Source organism: Platichthys flesus, chromosome 12, assembly GCF_949316205.1.
Source record: "Platichthys flesus chromosome 12, fPlaFle2.1, whole genome shotgun sequence".
NCBI lineage: Eukaryota > Metazoa > Chordata > Actinopteri > Pleuronectiformes > Pleuronectidae > Platichthys > Platichthys flesus.
The window spans coordinates 25,081,354-25,102,604 of record NC_084956.1 but is presented as its reverse complement, the minus strand read 5'-3'; the positions used below and the strand labels follow the sequence as shown (position 1 = coordinate 25,102,604).

The window sequence follows — 21,251 nt, the reverse complement described above, 5'->3', positions numbered from 1 at the left end:
ACTGTGCTTCATCAATGCTGCTAGAGACTTTGATTATTGATGATGTTCTCCTGCACGTGGCATCTATTGCACTTCTGTCCGTCCTGGGAGAGGGATCCCTCACATGTGGCTCTCTCTGAGGTTTCTACATATTTTTACCCTGTTAAAAGGGTTTTTTGTAGTTTTTCCTTACTCTTGCTGAGGGTTAAGGACAGAGGATGTCACACCCTGTTAAAGCCCTATGAGATGAATTGTAATTTGTGAATATGGGCTATACAAATAAAATTTGATTGATTGATTGATTGATTGATTTCACTGGACCCATACCAGTGCATGGAGGTCTTCCAAAAACTGTCCCAAAAGGACAGAGGCCATGTTTATTTCTAATTCGCATGCGCATGTGGAAAAGCACTAGCAGAAGTGCCTTCACCCAGGATAACCCTGTGTCTTCACAGCATTTCCTTAGCTTGGCTTTTATGGTACCATTCTCTCGTTTGACTGCACCCGCTGACTGGGGATGATGAGAACAATGATGTTAATTTCAAAGCCTAAGTATTGTGATATTTCTTCAAGGGATTGGTTTGTGAAACCAGGGCCATTGTCACTACTGATAAGTCTGGGTATTCCCCAGCGTGGAATGATTTCCCTCAGGATAATCTTTGCCACTGTTCCTGCATCCTGCTTAGAAGTAGGAAACACTTCAAACCATTTTCTGAACATGCACACTATTATCAGGCAGTATTTCTTTCCTTCTGACAGACTTAATTCTATAAAATCCATCATTAAATGCTCGAAAGGTCTGTCAGAAGGGGGGCGCCCTTGTTTTGGCACTTTTAATGCCGCCGAAGCATTAATTGCAGCACAAATAAAACATCTTTTACAGAAATAAGCCGCAAATGTTGAAAATCTTTTAGTATACCAATTTGCACTGATAGCGGCCCAGATCCCTCCTTTGCCCACGTGGTCTCTTCCATGACATAGCTTAGCATAGATCTGGAGGAGAGCATGTGGCAAGCAAGGCTTACTGTCAGGGCCTATCCAGACACCGCCTTGGAAAGTGGCATCGGAGCGTGCCCAAAGGGAACGCTTTTGGGCATCGGTGAGAGACTGGAGTGTGGATAGATCAGCACATGGGTCGAGGTCAACCGGTGTCAAGAGCAGGTGGGTGAACTGAGAGGGTGACTTGATTTAGATAAAAATTACAGAAACAGCACATCTATGTTCATTCCAGAACATGCAACTTAGCGTTAACTTCTCTCTCACACAACTTTCTATAAACCATCTTTTCTCAAATCCTGAATCTTTCCCTTCGTGTATGTGTACAATGCAGTGTAAGTCTTCTGGATGTATATAAGCGGTGTGTGTTCCTAGTGTGACTGAATGTGCCTTATCCACTAGATCAGTGTTGATTGAGGTGACAAAAGATGAGCAGAGCTTCCATTTATACGCATATAGCAGTAAGTCACCATTATACTTAATGCATGTGTAAATCTGTGGAGGATCCAGATAAGCTGTTAGGACAACTACGACACCTGATGGAGTGGAAATTAGAGAAATGCCCATAAGACACATTACATCGCTTCCCATCAAATTAATTGGACAACATGAGAATAGCAAAAATGAACACTTACATTTTCCTGTGTATTACTACATATTAAGGGAGTCGTGAATTTTTCAACCATGGTGCTTCCTGAAGCGCCCACAGATCTAACAAATTGTCCAGTCATTTTAGGAGGTGTTTCAAACAAATTGCTCTTGATGACTGAATTTGTTGCTCTGGAATCTACAAGGAATGTAATTTCTTTCCCTAGCACTGTGAGTGTGTGCCTTGGCATATGAGCATAAGCATCTGATTGATACGAATATTTAGTGTAAGTAATTTGTCTTTCTTTTATAAAAAATATTTTACTTCTGTGATAAGTGTTTGTGTTTGTGTGGTCCATTCACCCTATTGATGTGTGATGTGTTCCTCACGGTCTTGTTCTGTGTCCAAAGATGCTGGTTCCTCCGCCTCCTCCGTCCCTGCTCGGTTCAATCAGCATTGTACGGTTGCTGTCTCCCCTGACAATCTTTTGCCCAATGTCCCTTCTCTCCACAGAAAAACAGATGTCCGGATCATAATTCCGGATGCGGTCTCCCCTTTTTCCTTGAAATCCTCCTCTATTCCGTCCGCACCCCCTGCCTCTAGAATACCCGCGAGGTGTACCCGCGAACATGGTCAATGTGGCGTGATGCAGATCAGTCTGTCTTTTGTCCTTCTTCCTCTTGTCTCCATCTCTAATTTCTCAGCATGCACTTCATGTGCTTCTATCAAGCAGAGTTTTCCAGAGTCCCAGTGGATGCATGTGCGTTTGAACACGGCTGGCAACATCAAGTCTTAGCCGTTGATGAAACTTTTTCTCAGGTGGGCTTCCCATGGTGTTATTTCTGCTGCGTTTACATCAGGAGGTGGAGTCAACCCACTGTGAGTTTTGTGAGCTTCAGTTGTGAGCTGCTCAGTCAAGTAGTTGTGAACTGACTCATCTTCTTATTTACACACTGAAATCTTTGTCATGTCCATCCGCACTGGGAATGTGGCTTCAATTTGTCCACCTAGATTATTAATGGCATACATATACATATTATTTTTAATAATTATAACAATATAAGTGAAAGAGAAACTTACATTTCTCAATTGCACAAATCCTTCAATTGAACATTTGAATAACTCACTTAAGAGAATCAATGCACACAATTCTGCACAACACAGTATAAGTTACAACATAAAAGTGGTAATATATAATATAATTACATGTAAAAACACACTATAGAAAATCTAATTACTACACTATTGCATTAAGAACAAGAAACCTTGTTACGTCATGATCAACTTCAATTTTGAAAAGCTCCTCTCTGCTTGAGCCACAGTGACTGGCACAGTAAGTACAATCCTGAGAGCAGTGCAAAAGTTGGGGTTGATCTCCGATAGATCCTTGTCATGCATAAAAGTGATAAGCTCAAGGAGGCTCATGGTTTTTAATGGCAGGTCAGGGAAGTTCTTAATTTGTTGGGTCTCTTGGAGTTTTCAAACATTAAATGACACACTGGTCGATCATGTCCTACCACATTGACTGTGAACCAGAGAGCAAGACAGGCTTCATCGTACTTTCTTTTCAACTTGGTTTTTGAACACGTCTCTTGTTTGTCCCTGAACGGCTGATTCACGTGAACGAGCTCTGATCTCACTATGTGTGTCTCTGAGAGAGTGAGCGGGGCAGGGGGCGGAGCCCCGGGGCCTGTGTGTGCTATCTACAGTGAAGATACATTGACATTTACATCACGCTCTGTAAAGGCCGGTGCATGCTTCTGCAACTGTGTCTGCGGCTTTTCACACCGCTTTGGCGCAAGACTCATTGTCAATCATGCTTCCCCAACCGTTGCACGTGTACACCGCCAGAACACTAGGCGGAGTAACGTGTTTTGACAAAACCGCCAGTCAGTGACGGGTTACACAAGTGGTCATACTTTCAAATCTCTTCTACCAACCGCTCTTCTATTTGGTCCATATTTGTTCTTCTAAATCTTCAGTTGTTTCTGCCAGTATTATGGGGCATCAAACCGGAAATGCGACTCCGAAAAGGATGTAGTTAGCAGACCAATCAGTGCCTTGCGGTCTTGCGGAAGCTTGCAGAGCTTTGTCTATAGTTAGAAAAATTGGGCGACACACGTAAGCACGTAAGAAGGGATACATAAGCACATACGGGGCCCGGAAGGGCTCTTGCGCTTATGGGCCCGTGAAAACGCAGAAGCATACACCGGCCTTAAGACAGGCCAGGATCAGCGGTGGCTTTGCGCATGCGCGATTCATTTGCAGTCTGGAGGACGCCGAGCGTGGGTCTCCTCTCTGCTCTGACTGCAGCTGGACTGCAGTAAAGTGAGCCTGTAGTGCTGGACTGCAGTAAAGTGAGCCGTCATGTGGGAAGCCAGCCGCCACTCAGGTTTTTGTTGCGCGTCTACTAATGCATCATACGGTAAAGCGGTATAGATAGTCTGAGCGCCTAAAAAGAACGAAAACACAACTATATTTTAGTTATAGTCTCTCATTTGATTATTTTTATTTTTATCTTCATGGCGTATCTGTTAATGTAAATTATGTATTTTTAATTCAATAACTGAGAAAATTAAAGTGCAAATCTGTGAAAGTGGATACATTCATCCTTTTTAACAGATTTGCTCTTTAATTTCCTCAGTTATTCTACAGTAAAAATACACAAAAATGTGTATGAGCATAGTCAGAGACACCATGAACAGGAATCCACTCTAAGTCACTTATAACCTCTCAAGGAATATTTTTAATCAGCATCCAAATATGGCTACATTAGGAATACATTAGTCCTTTTTTACAGACTTGCCCTTCAATTTTCTCAGTAATTCTACAATAGAAGTACACAAAAATTTGTATGAGCATAGTCAGAGACACCATGAACAGGAATCCACTCAAAGTCACTTATAACCTCTCAAGGAATATTTTTAATCAGCATCCAAATATGGTCACATTATGTACACATCGTTGTTTTTTTACAGACTTGCCCTTTAATTTGCAGTAAAAATACATGAAGATTTACATGAGCAGATACGCCATGAAGATTTAAAAAATAAAAACAATAAAAATAAAGTTGGGTTTGTCGTAATTTTAGGCCGTTTCATCCAACAATGCTGTTTTACCGTAAAGCCACAAGTAGACGCGCAAAACAAAAACCAAAAAAAAAAAACGGTGGCGGCTTTTTTTCCACATGACGGTTCACTTTACTGCAGTAAAGTGACGTGCTTTCACGTGAGAGTCTCCAAAACACCAGAAAGTCTCCAATATCACCAGAAGAAGTCGCTAGATTTGCGGCTAGTGGCTTTTGCCAAAATAAGTTGCCATGAGGATTTGGAAAGTCGCCAAGTTGGCAACAGTGAGCCTTGGTGACAATTAGAAATGCAAGGTGCGAAACCTACGAGCTTTCAGAAGGGGTACCAGTGCTGTAATATTTAAGCGTAGTGATATGAAATGAACTGTAGTCTCCAACATAGCTTTCCTGTTGATTCGATGGTGACATGTAACCTTTATGGTGGTTTTGGTTATCTCACGTATCTCTTAAATACTGCAGTATTAACACTCACAAATCACATACTACCCTGTTTTACAAGTAGTGGTTTAGTCCACATTGGCGGGAAATGGACAAGCCCAGCCCGGGATAAAACTCACTTCCTCTTAAACGGACATGATTTTGATTTCAAAATAAGCGATTATAACGCCCTTTCCGGGCTATTCTAGACGGATGCCTTGGGCTAAGCAATCTTACTTTGAAGGCCGTTGTTCGACATACAATTGTTTGCTTAGGAAGATTGGTACCTACCTACCGTGGTTTTCTTATGCTTAGTTCTCTATATGTCTGCACAGATTGGGACATGGTGATATATTATAAGTCGATACATATCGTGTTACCTGCAGTCTTGCATTTTATTAACATCGTATCTTAGCTCGCTGGTTTGCTCACATTGTTGTCGTTTACCGAGTACCGACAATATCTTTGTTAGTAACTTATAAAGTTAACGTCATACGCTTTGTCTGCTTCGCTGCTGGAAACAATGAGCTGGTAAGTAAAATATATTTCGCACCACCAAGTTTTACGTTAGATATCATGACATGTTTGTAAGTGTAACAATAATCCCTGAGACACAAAAATCTCTTAAAGGGACCAGAATGTGTTGGAAGGATTGGTGTCATTATTTATGATTTAAAGTTTTTCCTTTCAGTAATTGTTCATCTTAGTTTCCTAACACGAGTGTATTTATTCTGTAAGCGTCTTCGAGATTGTTGGAAAGTAAATGTCTAGAGAATGAACTCTTGATCGTATTATTCATACTATAGCCATTATGCACGACATAGTAAAATATAGTGTCTGTAGATATCAAATATCCACCGAATGCATAAATGTAAATCTCTCCCGCAACAGCACAATGCGATTCGTCATGTGCTGGAAAGTACGGTGGCCCCCACGGTCAAAGTAAGACATTTGCTGAAAACATTTTTCTTCTGAAATACAACATTCAAGGGGTCTGGAGTTTGTACTACTCGTCGAGGTTACAGTTTTATCGTGTTTGAGAACTTTCAAACATACGCGAATGTTTCAGTAGCGAACCGTCGCCTTTCTGCCAATCGCCGTTTGTATCTCCGTAGTCATAAATATCGCCCCTTTCAGACCGTTACGGTACAAATTGAAGCATCTGACGAGAAATATTGTATTGGTCATTTCTCACTTTCTAAAAGAAGTGTTACACCAACAGGGATCTACCTGAAAAGAGGATATAAAATCTATATGGTCGCCGAACATGTACATGCAATATTTGTGCATTATTAGTCGGATTTCGCGCGAGAATAAGATCGCGAGAATTTCCGGTCTTCTAAATAACAAACGTCAACGGGGTAGAGACAAAATTCACGTTATAAGGAATATTTGATTACATTTACATGAAATGCTAAATATTTACTAGTATCATATGCAAACAAAATAAATACTAAGCTTGAATAGTTTATTAATTTAGAGAAATTTAACTTAAATTTGCTGTGTGTAGAGTTTAGTGACAAGTTGAATTCCCCTCACCTCATCCTTCCCCTGCAAACATGAGAGAGAACCTGTGGTAGCCTTCAGTTTTCGTAAAATCTCAAAGGGTGTTTAGTTTGTCCAGTCTGGGCAACTACAAGAAACAAAGAGGCCTCCATAGAGATGTATAAAGTATTTCAATATAAAGGTCCCATTCTAGGGTAAATAAAACAACAATTTGTATAATTTAGATGAAACCCACTCGTGATAACATCAGTAAAAGTACAGATCTTACCTTAAAGTGACTCTGGTAAAAGTTAACTGTCAGAAAACGACATGGGTAAAAATCTTAAAGTAGCTCATATTAAATGTACTTAAGTATCAAAAGTATCTTATGTTGAAATGTAATTTCTAGGCTAGATGTAGGCACACAAAATAAGAGTTTCGCTTTTGTTAACAGCCTGCACAGTCTTTATTGTTCAGACTGACCTGAACCGAGCTCCTGCATGAGCACCTGGATAATTCTAACGGAAATAAATGGATAGGGAATGTGCTCACGTTGATTAAGTCCCTTCCCTTTGTACACACATTGCTAGCACCCATTGGATGGTTTGGACGATCAAACTGGACCCTCTACAGGAATTAAAACTCTAAACAAAGTTTCAGCGGCAGCGGGCATATGAGAGAGAGCGAGCGCGCGCGCTGCGCCAACGTCCGCTGCTCAAGTAACGAGCCAGTTTTGAAAACCTATGAAGTAGAAAGTACAGAAATTTGTGTTTGAATTTAGCGAGTAAAAGTAAAAAGTCGTCAGGAAAATAAATACTCAAGTAAAGTACAGATGTGAAAAATCTACTTAAGTACAGGAACAAAGTATTTCTACTTCGTTACTTCCCACCAGTATTTATTTTGTATAAAACAAATCTTTAGCTGTCGAACTGCCTGATGCACTGCTCTCCTTTTGTGTTTCACGCCTGGTGAAACCTGGTAATCCACTGCTGTAGTGCCCGTGTCCTGTGGCACCATGCTGGTCACTGGAGCAAGTACCCCATACTCCTCCTCCTGTTCTGAATCTGGAATTGTAACTGTCAGTTCTTGCTCTTTTCTGCTGAACAGTTGATCCATGTGTCGTGTGACCACTTTACCATCTCCCGCCAATACTGTGTAGGTAAACAGGCCCTGTGATATCCTGTATCATTCCTGGTATCCATTTAGGTCCATATCCATAGTTTTTGGTATATACAGTGTCTCCTACAACAACATTACATGCTTTAGCATGATTGTGGGTTTATGCTTTATAGCTTGCTTGTTTTGCTTTCACCCTGTTTTATTTCTGGGTGTATCAGATCCAATGTACACCTCAACTTCCTTACCATCATCATCTCAGCAGCTCTTTTTCCTGAGTTCCTAGAAGTCTATACAGCTCTTTCAGCAATGTCGTTAGATGAGGTGTGGTAGGGCGCTGATGTCACATGTATGATACCATTTCGTGTCAAAGTCTTTGGTTTGTTCGCTGACAAAGTATTGTGCATTATCAGACACAATCATCTATGGGATACCATGGATGCGCAAACTTATTCTCAGGCAGGTTATTGTGGTTGTTGATGTAGCTGAGGTCACTGGGTATGGCTGCGCGATTAATCGAAATTTAACCATGATTTCAATTATGGGGTCAAACGATCTCCAAACTACTATAATCAAGTTGAAAGGATTTTTTTTTCTCCGAAAGAGATGCGGCTGCGCCATTCAGTCCTCCCCCCAAATCATTCAGTGGCTCAGCTGACTGGCACTCACTCTCAAGCAGCCGTAAGGAGGAGGCGGGTTGTGTGTGTGGTGACTGCCGGTGAAAAAAACAGGGCGTGCCCTGCTTTTCCACTCACGCAGCAGTCCTATCACTGGGTATACTGAACATCCAACCTCGACTGCACGATATATCCATAATGAATCGTCATTGCGATATCAACATGCTTGAACTGCGATAAATTGTGTTCCAAGTGCCATGCATTCACGCTCTGCATGTGAATATATTTGGCAGATGAAGCCATTCTGCCCTAGAAAATAGCTAACTCGCTGCAGTCTCAATGTTGTTTTGTTTGAAATGACATCACAATATCAATCCTGATCATCAGATAATGATCGATACTTTCCATAAGGAGTTAAATCTTTCTTCAGAGCAGCGTGCGCATACATCAACCATCTGGCTCGCTCTTTTCCTCTCTCTCCATCAATCACACACACACATACATTAAACAGTCTTGCAGGCAAAGTGACCCATTCTTCAGATGTAATAAATCTCAGAAAACCACACAAAATGCCTTAATTTGGCTGCAACTCTCTTTACCCCTGAGAATCAAAGTGTTTGTTGGACTCAATTTTCATTTTTTGGCGAACTATCCCTTTTTAAGCTGATTTTACATTGAATAGCAGCACAACATCCCTGTGGTGTAAGTCTTCTTCTCTCGGTTTACTAATAAATGTTAACAACTTTGGGTTCATACTGTAGTGATGTTGTGCTGCTGTGTCATGTGAAATAAGCTATACCCAAGGTTTCTTTGAGGTTTGAACCTAACATTTTCACACCTTTTAGCTTCCCCAACTCAACAAGGAGAGAGCAAGAAGCAGTTGTCGAGAGACATGTATAGATTGAATGAAAAGAGTGAGTGCTGATAGTGAACACAAAGCAGTGAAACAAAAACTCAAAGCATAATTTTCTGATCGTGTCACAGCTTGTTTTCTAAAAAACAAAAACAACCTGCTGGAAGATGTTGTATTGCTAAGTTTTATGTTATTACAGTAATGAATTGAGCCCAGTGCAGCTTGTCTGCTGTGACTACCTTTACAATATAATGTAATTTTAACTTCTACTGTGACTAGTAAGAATTAACACAAAATACATCAAAGATACATCATTAATTCTGTTTTGAACTGCTCAATCTTTCCCAGGACGTTGCAGTTACTTTTGTCTTTCATGTGTGTGTGCTTTCTCATTGTAGATTTCTACAGTTCAGTTTAAATATTATATTATAATCTTTAACAGTTCAAGATGTCTTTAATTGACTTTAATTTAGGATACCTTAAATTATGTTTGAACTTGTCATAATGGTGTTGTAGATATCATAAACTTGAATAATGAATAGTTAGAAGTAAGTGAGAACTGGTGGGGCCGGCCCGGAGCCTGTGTGTGTTGAACTCTGCCTCGTAATCAGATGAAAGAGGTTACATGACTCGCTCAAATACACTCGTGCCGTTTTCAGACATGACCTGTGGGTAAAATCCGGAGAATTGGCTACGGTGTTCACCCTCAGTAAGCCTTGCAAAACAGGAAGTGGCATATTAATTCAGCTGCATAGATTAAGTGATTTTCTTGACAACACACAGACACCGGTGCCAGTTCTTATTACCACAATCTCTCTTGACATTTTCATCTCTTGTCTTTTTCATGTATGACGCCGCCTTTTCACAGGTAGATATTTGCTCTCTCTTTTTGTTTGTTTCATATTTGAGTCTGTTCACACACCGAATTCTCCTGAATTTTTATGGGGTTTTTACTAGGTGGCCATGAGGAGAAAGTCTGCATGTTATCTGGAGCTTCTCATTCAGACTTATCATTCACACATACACCTGTTCCAGAGAAAAAACATAATGTGTGTTGAGTTCAGTGCATTTCGGAAAGCAGCTAAAGACACACCAGCTAAGCGCACCGGAGCAACCAAGTTTTGTCTGAACATCATACAAAAAGAAACGCTGATGAGTGCAAGTTAATTTAGTTATAATGAAGACATTATGAAAGTGTTTTTCAACCAGGTGAAATATAAAGAACATGATCACATAACTAGGAAAATAGTTCAACCCCTGGATCTGATTGTATTCACTTTCATTCTGACAGTGTGAATGAAGGAAGCCGCAGTGCGTCCCCTCACTGCCCCAAACCAGATGAATCAAAGGAGCCACTGGGGACAACCATGGAGACTGGAATTTCCAACGGTCAGTCACAAACATTAATCTGTGTTCTTCAGAGACCCCGGTGGAGTCTTCTGAGGTATTTAATCCAAAGTCACATTTTATAAAATATTGTGTCATTTAAGGCTTAAATAATGATGTTGTAATTTTACCCATGATTCTCCCCATTATTGTTTACCAAGTTCATTAACAGCAGTCCAACAGGGTTGAATCATACCAGCATTGGGCCTCTCACCAATATCTTTTTTTCTCAATTTTCCTGTGAAACCTCAAGGTCACACACTGTAAAATTGTTCACACCCTTGTCCTTGTATTGATGAATCTTATTGTCTTTGTAAATTGCGACATATGCCAGTTATGAAATTTTATTTGTGAAGTGCCAGATCATAACAAACATTATTTGAAGGCTCTTAACATGATCTGGTCAAGACCTTAAAAATTCAGAAACCCAACAGTTTCCACAATAAGCAGGCATTTTTGCGACTGTGAAGAGAAATTACTCCATCATTAACTGAAATAAACCCTTATTGTGCAAGGAATTGCAGAACTGGTTAGCAACAGCCTTTTCAAGGATTTTAGAAAAATACGGTAATCAGGGCCCGAGCACAGAAATCGATGGGAGGCCCTATTGTTATGGTAATGATTATTATTTTTCTGCCGACGAAAGAATGGGCTTTTTGAGGACTTCAACGTGCTCAAAAGTTTCAAAACTTTGCAGCCATTTTCACCATATTCACCATTTTTACTTCGACGTACTTGTCCCAGGGCTTTCTTCAGATCAACTTCAAATTGAGATGCGTGTCATCACAACACCATGGAGATAAAAACTGATTTAGAGATCGATTTTTCGTCACACCGTGTGGCGGGCGTTAAAGTTTGATTAAATGCCATAAAAACATGAGCTTCTGTATCTCGGACATACACGGTTCAATCGTGTCCAAACTAGACATGTAAGACAAGAGTTGATGACATCTACACAGAAATCATGACTTGAAATCACAGCGTCACCTGATGGAAACAGGAAATGTCAGTTTTTTTTTCATGTCTTACACTTGGATGTATTCCTCCTCATCCACTGACCTCAACCATGTCAAACTGTATCAAATGGGTCTCAAGACATTGACGAAAAAGTCACAGTAATCGTATTCCTACATTATCAAACGCCATATTAATGGCGTGGCATTAAAGTTCATCAACTCGCCGTGAAACACGAAATTGCTGTAACTTCTGAGCTCATGGTTGAAATGACTTTTCAGATCACTATTTTATGTACCATGTCTACTGAAAACCACATCTTAACACATATGTTGATTTTGATGAGCTTATAGAATGTTGAATTGATGAAGGTTAAACTATGCAAAAGAATATTGTAAATTGCCATAAATAGAATAGCCAGATACAATATCTCAATTGTTTTCTTAAAGATGTTGGTGCGAAATCTGTGAACATGATGCCTGAAGTGGTTATTACCAAGGAAATGGAGGAAGAGGAGAAGCAGCTGATGAAGGACGGCGAGAGGAAAGAGGAGGAAATGTTGGAAAAGGTTTGTTAATTTTTTCTTTTTTTTAAATGGCTGCATCACATCAAGTCCTGGGTGTTGAGTCATTTGTATCGCTTTTTTGGTTTTGGTATGTCTGCGTGTGATTAGACAGCATTTAAAATGCTTTACATCTTGTTTTCATTAAGTTCCCATGATATCTTGTTAAAGCAGCCACATAATGTGTGAGCCGCGCTGCTTCTGTAGAGAGTCGGGGTCTCACCTATTTGCTGCATGGGGTTCATAGCAAGATAGACCGAGAATAACAATTTTGTGAAAGATAATTGTCCCTATCTGTCAAAGAGATCACAAATATCAGCGACACCCCCTGTACTTTTTCATCGTACAAGTACTCAAGTGTTTTTGCGGACTGAATCTGAATTTATTTCAACAAGCTTTTTATGATGAAATAATTGATATATGACTGTAAAATGTACAGATGAATACCCTAGAGTCCTAGCATTTATTTGAATACATAGGCCTACTTTACAGTAGTCGTACTAGAAACAGTAATTGTACATAAAGTTAATATAGCAGCTCAGCTGCAGACATGATCCCTGTGTCAACGTTCACAGCAGATCATTGTCATAGCAATCATACACCCAGTAAGTGGCCCAGCCGTGTGGTTGATTTATTTTAGCTTTCCTTTGCGCGCAATGTTATGTGCCAGAATTTAAGTAATTTCTGCTGGTGCATCCTTTTGGCTGGATGTACACCTCCCAACACTATCCCATTCACAAACACATATGAGCTGCTTGAAAGAGACTGTGTACAGGACGTTTCTGCAAACCTCTCTTTGAACAGTTGTTAATGAGGTAGCATAGATATTCCCATTCTGCAGGAAACCATTGGAAAATTATGTCAAAACTGTTGTTTCTTCTTAGCTTTTTTCCGGTGGTACAAGACTGTACCAAGAACAGAGGCAACAGTGTCACATTGCTTCAAACATTACAGTTTGCCCAGATTTACGCTCCGCCCTTCACTTACATCAGGTTCATATTCACCTTCTAGGCCAATGCAGGCATCGGAGGCAGATGACAACTTCCCTAAGCTAATATTAGTTCAAAGCTTCTCTGATTGATTAGAAGGATGAAGCTTGCTAAGAAACTAGAAGAGGGAGGGTGTCTGTTTAACGATTCTGGGTTACAAAAACTTTCAACAACATCTCTCCACATTATCATATGTTGCGGAACATTATTCAGATCAAAGATCAAAGAAGTGTTAATTTTTGTTTAGAGACTAAAGAAGAGATTATATCCAGCCCCAATACTTATTAATGTTTGACCATGTTTGACCAGGCAAGGAAATCTTCGGAGAGGGATTCTCATGACATACGGTTTAAGAGACTGCAGCATCTGCTTCAGAAGAGCAACATCTACTCTAAATTCCTCCTGACTAAAATGGAGCAACAACATAATGAGGTAATGTGTGAACACCACATGCCAAACTCTCATAGAAACTACCTGCTTCAATCTGTCCGTTTTTCTGTCAACCATTTCAGGAGAAACTTAGGAAGGAGAAACTTGAAAAGAATACCAAGAAGGTGAGGGGCATATTACTGAAACAAATATTGGGGCTTGGCATTGAATGCTTTTAAAGTAATTTATTGAAGCTATTTGTCCTTTTTATATGCAGAGCACAAACAGTGCAGGACCTGAGAAAGGTGAGGGATCCTGACATTGAGTCTAAAATAAAATACAGAATACCTGTATAAATACTTCTATTAATATGATGTGATCTACTTGACTATCCCCTGTTGAACTAGATAAACAGAAGAAGAGGAGAAGGGATGAAGATTACAAAATATCAGATATCATGACAAAAGAAGTAAGCTCTCATTTTAATTTGTCTTTGATTTCCACATTTACCAGTTACTGACATTGCTTCTGCTTGATTTTTCTTCTATAGGAAATCATGTTGGAGGCTAAGAGAGCAAAAATGGACAGAAGTGTAAGGGTTAATTTGAATGTTCTGGCCAAATGAGGGGGAGGGGGGATTGAGTGGTTTGAACACTGTTAAATAGATTTATATCAAAGTATTAATTGAACTTGTCCAACTGTACAGTGTACATCTGACTATAAGGATGAAGCACCAGCCCAGAAAAAAATTGAAGCTGAGGATATAGAGAAGATAAGCGATTCAAACCAGGACATCAAGAACCGTCTATCCGATGTGGTGCGAGACAAGGCCAGGCATATCCTGCATCCTCAAAAAATGGTAAACGACCAGCTGGTCCCCACCCAGCAGCCAACGCTCTTCACTGGAGGAGTCATGAGGTCGTACCAGATTGAAGGTATCGAGTGGTTGAGGGTAAGTGGGACTAGAACAACATTGGATTGTGTTACTTGATTGCTACTATGTGATTTCCTTTAGGAATGCACGATATGGATTTTTTTCATGCTTCATATGGCTAATAACGCTAATAGTAATTTCACATTTCTTAAAAAAAATGTCATAGCCTTTAGTTAATGTTCACCTGAGGGGAAAATTGCTAAATATAGTAAGCAAATAACAGTTCTCACTCGGGGTGCTTTCATTTAGCTTTTTAGTGAGGTGCATCAGAAAAATTCAAACAACTTTAGCTGAAGGAGGAACATTAGTCCTTCAATAGAATTTACATTAAATATTTTGACATCTCAAATAAGACATTTCAATGTATTTAAAAAAAGTATATCAGATTTTAAAAAAAAATTCCTCCATGGCGGTGCGCCGCAACCGGCTCTGGGTCGGCTTGGAAAGGATGGGGGTGGTAGGAACGAAGACCACGCCGAGAAAGGTTTCACAAAAGCGTCTGCATTTTGGGGGGACAAAGGCGGGCCGAAAGCCTTGCTGCGACAGTCCCAGCCGCGGAGACATGGGGGTCTCTGAGTGATGGAAAAGCGACCCTTGTGTTCAATTTGCTCAGGCACCGAAGTCAGAGTCACGAGACAGTGTGTGTTTTTGTATTTATTTAAATTTATTTTAGTATAGTGTAAACTTTCGTTAACATTTCCTATATTATTCATAGTTTTAAGTTAAAACGTATTTTGTATTTATATTTATAATCTTTAAATAAACAGTTATTTGGCAATAAAAAAAGCCTTTCTTAAATGTCGTCAAGCGTCGTTTTGTGCACTTTTTTTTTTTTTTTAATATCGGTTCAGGCACCGTTTAGGCATCGGTATTGGATAAAAACCAAACGATACCCATCCCTAGTCGTCAGCAGCTTCAAGTTTAAGTTTTACCTGCTTAATTTAATAAAATGCTGAAAATCACCAATCCGTTGTGTGTGGGAGACCTTGGTAGCATAGTACGGTTGGCGGAGTACTTCGCAGCCACTTACCGAGAGCAGGCAGCCTAGAGCAGACATTGGCTGCAGGTTTTCTAGAGTCAGGCGGAAATCAAGACGGCACGGCCAGACTGGGCCCACTCCTGCATGCCAAGCGTGGCTCCTATTCCGCATCCCCTCGTGGCACTGCTGCTCTGAAACTTGCTTTGGCATTTTTGTTTTCTTCACCAACGCTGGCTGCAAGTGTTTTGTATTCTCTCCATACACCGTTGTCACAATTCCGGACTTTAAGGTGACTTATGAGATTGGTAGTGTTAAATCCTATCCCCCTCTCAGAACCTTTGCAGATTTGCTGCAAATTGCAATCCTACATTCACTCTCAGAAAGTGTGAAACTGCACAACGGCAACACAGTTTTCAGTTCCAGAGTAAACGCATCAGCTGGTATTAACAAACACGGATGGTGCGCTGTGTTTATCGGATGTTTTATCTGTAATAATTTCTGATCCTATAAATAAATAATATAATATTCCCATTATCCAGCCAATAATATATCAGACACATATATATATATATATATATATACAATATTGTCTAAATGTCTAAGTTAAGTTTCAAGATTTTTTTCTTGACCTTGGAAATGGTACTTATAACAATAGTTATAACAATCTCACATTTAAGTTCATATAGTATATACCTCTTACCGTTGCTAATGGTCAATATAAAACATTGGAACCCTCTGAATGTCTGGTGTTAAACAATGCTAACTAGAGGCCGTTGTTGATATCTTTCTGTGCTACCAGATGTTGTGGGAGAATGGTATTAATGGGATCCTGGCTGATGAGATGGGACTGGGAAAGACCATCCAGTGCATTGCTCATATCGCCATGATGATAGAAAAAAAAGTGAATGGTCCCTTCTTGGTAGTTGCCCCCCTCTCCACTCTGCCCAACTGGGTCAATGAATTCAAGCGTTTCACACCAGAGGTAAGAGGAAATGTTATTTGAGGTTTAATTGGTCCTAGAAAATCCTAATATTTACCAGAGAATCCTGATTATGTAATCGCTACATTTCTGTTCATTTTATAGTTTAATAAACTACAGTTATTTGTCTGATTTTAAAATACATTTGCAAATTTAGACCAAGCAGTTACAAGTCTGCCACATCAGTGGTGACTGAGTCTGTTTTATATAACCTGTAATTCAACAGTCTGAGCAGGATTGTGTTTTTCCCAGGTGTCTGTACTGCTTTACCATGGCCCTCAGTCAGAAAGGGCCAAACTGCTAAAGCAGATCCACAGGCCTCAGGGGCTTGTCAACATGTGTCCTGTTGTCATCACCTCCTTTGAGATCGCCATGATTGACAGAAAATTCCTGCAGGTAGGATGCCTGTCCTTTGCAGATGTTTGGTCATGAGGATGTTTGTTGGGGGCACTTGTAAAATGTTCATATTGTTTTGCACAGATTAACATTATTATTGCAATTATCAAAAGACAACACAGGTTGTTTTCCCCATCACACAATGGCACAAACCTCTTCTACTCCCTCCAAAAAACTTCTTCTAAAATTGCATACTAAAATTAAAAGTTAGTTTCTGAACCTACACACATAAATGAGGTCTTGCAAGAAAGAAATCTCCCCAACGGTTTCTTGTGAAAGTGTTAGAAACATTCTAGGTAATACAGGTACAGAGCACTGGGCCTTTGAACTCAGTAAAAATGTAAGTTATTTGCCTGCCTGTAAAATATTATAGTTTTATATATATATATATTAAAAATAATTTCTTTAGTTTTATCTGGGCTGATAAAGGAGAATATTTGGCCTTATCCACACTATCAGTGAACTTCTGTCACATACTTTGATAGCGTATATATTTTTTCATGACAAGAGTCAGTTGGAGCTCCAATAGGGATATTTGGGAGACTACAAATGAATGCATGATAATCTTACACACTACAGGTGTAACTTTGTTTACATTTTGATATTTCATCAGATGGTGCTATTATACTCCCACGTTTGCAAATTCCCACATTCAACTAGTTTTTGGTATTTCATAAACAAAAAACTATTTGCATAACTAAAATCATTATTACCAAAATATATCTAAGTGGAGCATTTATCATGCTAGAAAACTGTCATAAATAAATGAATAAATATTCATTAATAAATACAGATGACTTACAAAACATAATTTTCTTCTCTGCTTTGTGGCATTATATTGTGGAGTCTCCCAGTCATCATCACCATCTTCCTCATTGAGACTGAGAAAAGATCAGTTAGCTCGGTGAAATGCAATAAAACAAGCACAGACAATAACTTTTAGCACACTGTTAAGATAAGTCAGGCTCCTGGCTTTTCTGATGACCACAAAATGCTTGGCCAGATGCTAACACATCTGAGTATAATTGAGTGTAATTGTGATAGCAAAACTGGAAATCTCATAAAACAAAATTGCTTTAAAATAAAATTGTGTTACAGCAGCTGTCTCCTTCCATCTGACTTTTTGTCATAGGTTATGTTGCTTGTAAAGCCCATTTTCAGTGTGTCGCTGCTGGACGTGGGTAGTCCTTCTCTTCAGAAGCCCCTATTTCTATGTCACATTCACCCCCAATGGTTTGTGAGGCTTTCATGCTATATCACTACTTCAGAGGCTTCGAAAAATATTTTATCAAATCAAGTTTATGAAAAAATCATTAGGTTTTGGGAGGTTGTTTTCAAACGTGCTTATGTTTTAGAATGCCTTTTTTAGAGGGCTCCTCTGGTCTCATGGAATAATGTTTAGGTCTTGTTTGACTTTTGTCAAGAGAATTTTTTTTTCCTGCCACAGCGCTTCCAATGGAAGTACCTGATAGTGGACGAAGGTCACCGGATCAAAAACCTCAACTGTAGGCTGGTGCGGGAGCTGAAGATGCTGCCCACAGACAATAAGCTGCTACTGACTGGCACGCCGCTGCAGAACAACCTGGCAGAGCTTTGGTCCCTCCTAAATTTCCTCCTGCCAGAGGTCTTTGATGACCTTAAGAGGTGATTTCTGTAGATACTAAATTTATTTACACTGGTAAGCAGCTGCAATCAGCAGAGTGTTCTGTGTTCCAGACTCATATTGGGTCACCTTTACCTTTGGCCACTGCAATCAGGTCAATTTATCTTTCATTCCAACTGACAACAGGTCCAAATTTGAAGAGATTACACACATAAAGGACGTTTGATGAATTTTTTTCGCACTCTACAAACAAATTTTGAACTTCCAACATTGCGTGCGGACAAATGATGAAGGGCTGTCCTAGAAGATGTAAACACACCTTTTAACTAAATGCATAGTATATTAAAACTTATTTTAAAAGAAATAGTAGATGGACAGCAATAATTTAATTTACTTTTGTGAAAACAAATGTTATGACAAAAGATGGATATATACATTTAACATGTTTTCTTTTTATATTCATAAATAGACAAAACGATGGTGCTGCAACTCAGCAGTTCATTAGCAGTTGTCTTTGCTATTCCATATGGAACATTAATAAAATCTTCATCCTAAACAGAATTCGGGCTTCTTAGCCATTGTATGGTTGATTAAAACAAATTAATCCTGTAATTTAATCACAAAAAAACAAAACAACGCGTTAACGCGTTGTTTTTCACAGCTCTAATAAAAAGAACTATGAAATTTCATTCTCATCTCTATAAATACCTACTGAATTCATATAGTTTCTGTATTACCGGGGCTTAGCTTCTTCTGCAGGAGGAACTCTGCTGTCTGCAGGAGTGTGAATGTGGGCGTGTGTTCGTCTTTGTCCCTCTTCAAACACAAACTTATAATCACATGTATTTAGTTATTAATTGTTGATGTCGGATCATGACGCTGGATCGTTCCGGTCACTTTAACCTTGAAGTCCTGCCTGTGCACTTCATGTTACGTCTCGTGTTGTGTAGCAGGTTTAAACATGTCTCTTAAAATCTAAAGCGATCGAGAAAACTGAAAAGTAAACATCACTACTGCACGTGTCCTTATAACTAATGATCAGTGATGGTGTTTATTGTTAAAGTGAGGGCAGTTCAGAGGAGTGAGGAGGAAACAGACCCCGACAGAGACACAGGAAATCCGGACCTTCTGAAGCAGTGGTGTTATTATTCAGCAGAGTCAGTGTCGCGATGCATCTAAGAGACATGTCCACAGCTCTAGTGCTCAGCTCTGTGCAGGACACAGGTTTCAGCACCTAAGTTATTACACAGCCCAGGTATTTTTCTTTTTAATCATAGTCACTCCAGAGGACATGCTAAAGAAAAGTGTGTAATTTGTGTCTTCCACCTTCTACACCTTCCATTTCTGCTGTTGTCAGATTCACCTTTTGGGGCCGTCTCTCATTTGTTCAACAAACAGCTCTCTTCATGACAAACCGATGTCCTTAAATGGTGAAATAGAGGTGTGGCAGTATGTTAATTGCAGAGAGCAGACATTACTAATCTAAGTAATTGTAAATTAATTTAATATAACACTATTTTCCACCAAGGTGAAAAATGACATGTTGGCCAGTTCATTAAAGTATATAGCCACATGGAGTGATCACTGAAAAATTAAATACAATACCTATAATATAGTGAAACTTTCAAAATAGATTTCATATTAGGGTTTAAAAATATAGCCTGCTGAATCAATGACCCCTTGTCGTAAGAGGCATACTGTTGTTCACTGGTTTTACGGACGACGTCAGGTTACCACTCAAGTGACTTCATACTTTTGGTGAGATTTATAGAATTCTGGTCTAAGATGCTGACTTTCTCAGCTAGTTGTTAAACACACAGTTGACACGTTGAAGGAACATTTTTTGAAGAAATGAAATGACATCCAAAGATCACGTTTGATTTGATTTAATATTAAAATTATACATCATACGCTATGGCCTTTAGGAAACCCACTTGAAAAATGTATTTTAGATAGCTGTCTTAGACACTCAGGTTTATCGTTCTTCTGTAAATCTCCTTTATATCCTATTAATATCTTCTATACATCTTTTAAATTCTCCGAAACATGACACCAATGCAAAACTAGTAAGATTTATGCCTCATTTATGTTGCTAGTTGTTTGTTTAACTCATTAGTCTCATGTTTTATATGCAGCTTTGAATCATGGTTTGACATCAACACTCTTGGGGAGGCTGAGAGTGTAGTGAAGGCTGAACGAGAGCAGAACATTCTGAGCATGTTGCATCAGGTCAGTACTCTAAATGGTATAATGTATTTCCAATGTGTGTTTAATTTGATGACTCGCTGTCATTAGCTGCTATTTCTTTGGTGAGACTTTTTTTCCCTGCACATTACATAATTTGAGATGCAGCAGAAGATGTGTGTTTGCTGTCCTGATGTCATTGGGGCGCTTGTTCCACCTTTTTAGGGGTTGACAGATCACAGTTGACAGAAGTGTTGATAAGATGGCTGAGAAAAGAAAGAAGTTCAGGAGCAATAGACTGAAGAATGTGAGATGGGATGGGGTCATGGGGGATGGTAGTTGGGTGGTTAAGATAAGAACTTGGTTGGGAGACGGGGGTGAAAGAGGAAAGTGAAGGGGATGAAGTAGATGGAAATGTATTTACAGAAGGTGGATTTGAGGAGCATATGTCATGTATCTTTTTTGTAATGTAGTTGACGAAGTGGCTTGGTAGAACGGTTGAAGGAGGAGGGAGACTTGAGTGGCCAAGGAGGTTGGAAAAGATGGAGAAAAGATATTTCGGGGTTTGAAAATGAGAATTGAATTCTAGTTTAGTTTTCATTACAGCCAAAGGCTCTTTTTTACCAATCAAAAATATACTTTTTATTGAAAAGTCCCTAAAATGGCATATACTCAATTAGGAGTTCATCGGATTAAATCTGTAGCAGTAGGATTTTTATCACATGTGAAGACACAAAAATAATAAAGCCAAATTTTCACATTCAATCTAAAATGTA

At 39.4% G+C, this 21,251-nt stretch overlaps 1 protein-coding gene across 2 annotated transcripts in view; it reads left to right on the top strand.

Moving 5' to 3' along the window:
- Positions 1-5,278: 5,278 nt before the first annotated feature.
- hells (helicase, lymphoid specific) overlaps positions 5,279-21,251 on the top strand; it is a 39,782-nt gene continuing 23,809 nt past the window's right edge. The window contains exons 1-13 of one of the 2 annotated variants that reach the window (XM_062400699.1): positions 5,279-5,600; positions 10,432-10,529; positions 11,930-12,048; positions 13,341-13,463; positions 13,544-13,585; positions 13,678-13,705; positions 13,808-13,869; positions 13,951-13,992; positions 14,107-14,352; positions 16,113-16,295; positions 16,545-16,688; positions 18,136-18,332; positions 20,427-20,520. In XM_062400699.1, the coding sequence (XP_062256683.1) occupies positions 5,593-5,600; positions 10,432-10,529; positions 11,930-12,048; positions 13,341-13,463; positions 13,544-13,585; positions 13,678-13,705; positions 13,808-13,869; positions 13,951-13,992; positions 14,107-14,352; positions 16,113-16,295; positions 16,545-16,688; positions 18,136-18,332; positions 20,427-20,520 (1,386 nt within the window). In that variant the 5' untranslated portion in view covers positions 5,279-5,592. The remainder of the gene's footprint in view (positions 5,601-10,431; positions 10,530-11,929; positions 12,049-13,340; positions 13,464-13,543; positions 13,586-13,677; positions 13,706-13,807; positions 13,870-13,950; positions 13,993-14,106; positions 14,353-16,112; positions 16,296-16,544; positions 16,689-18,135; positions 18,333-20,426; positions 20,521-21,251) is intronic. The other variant, XM_062400700.1, reaches the window with a different exon arrangement.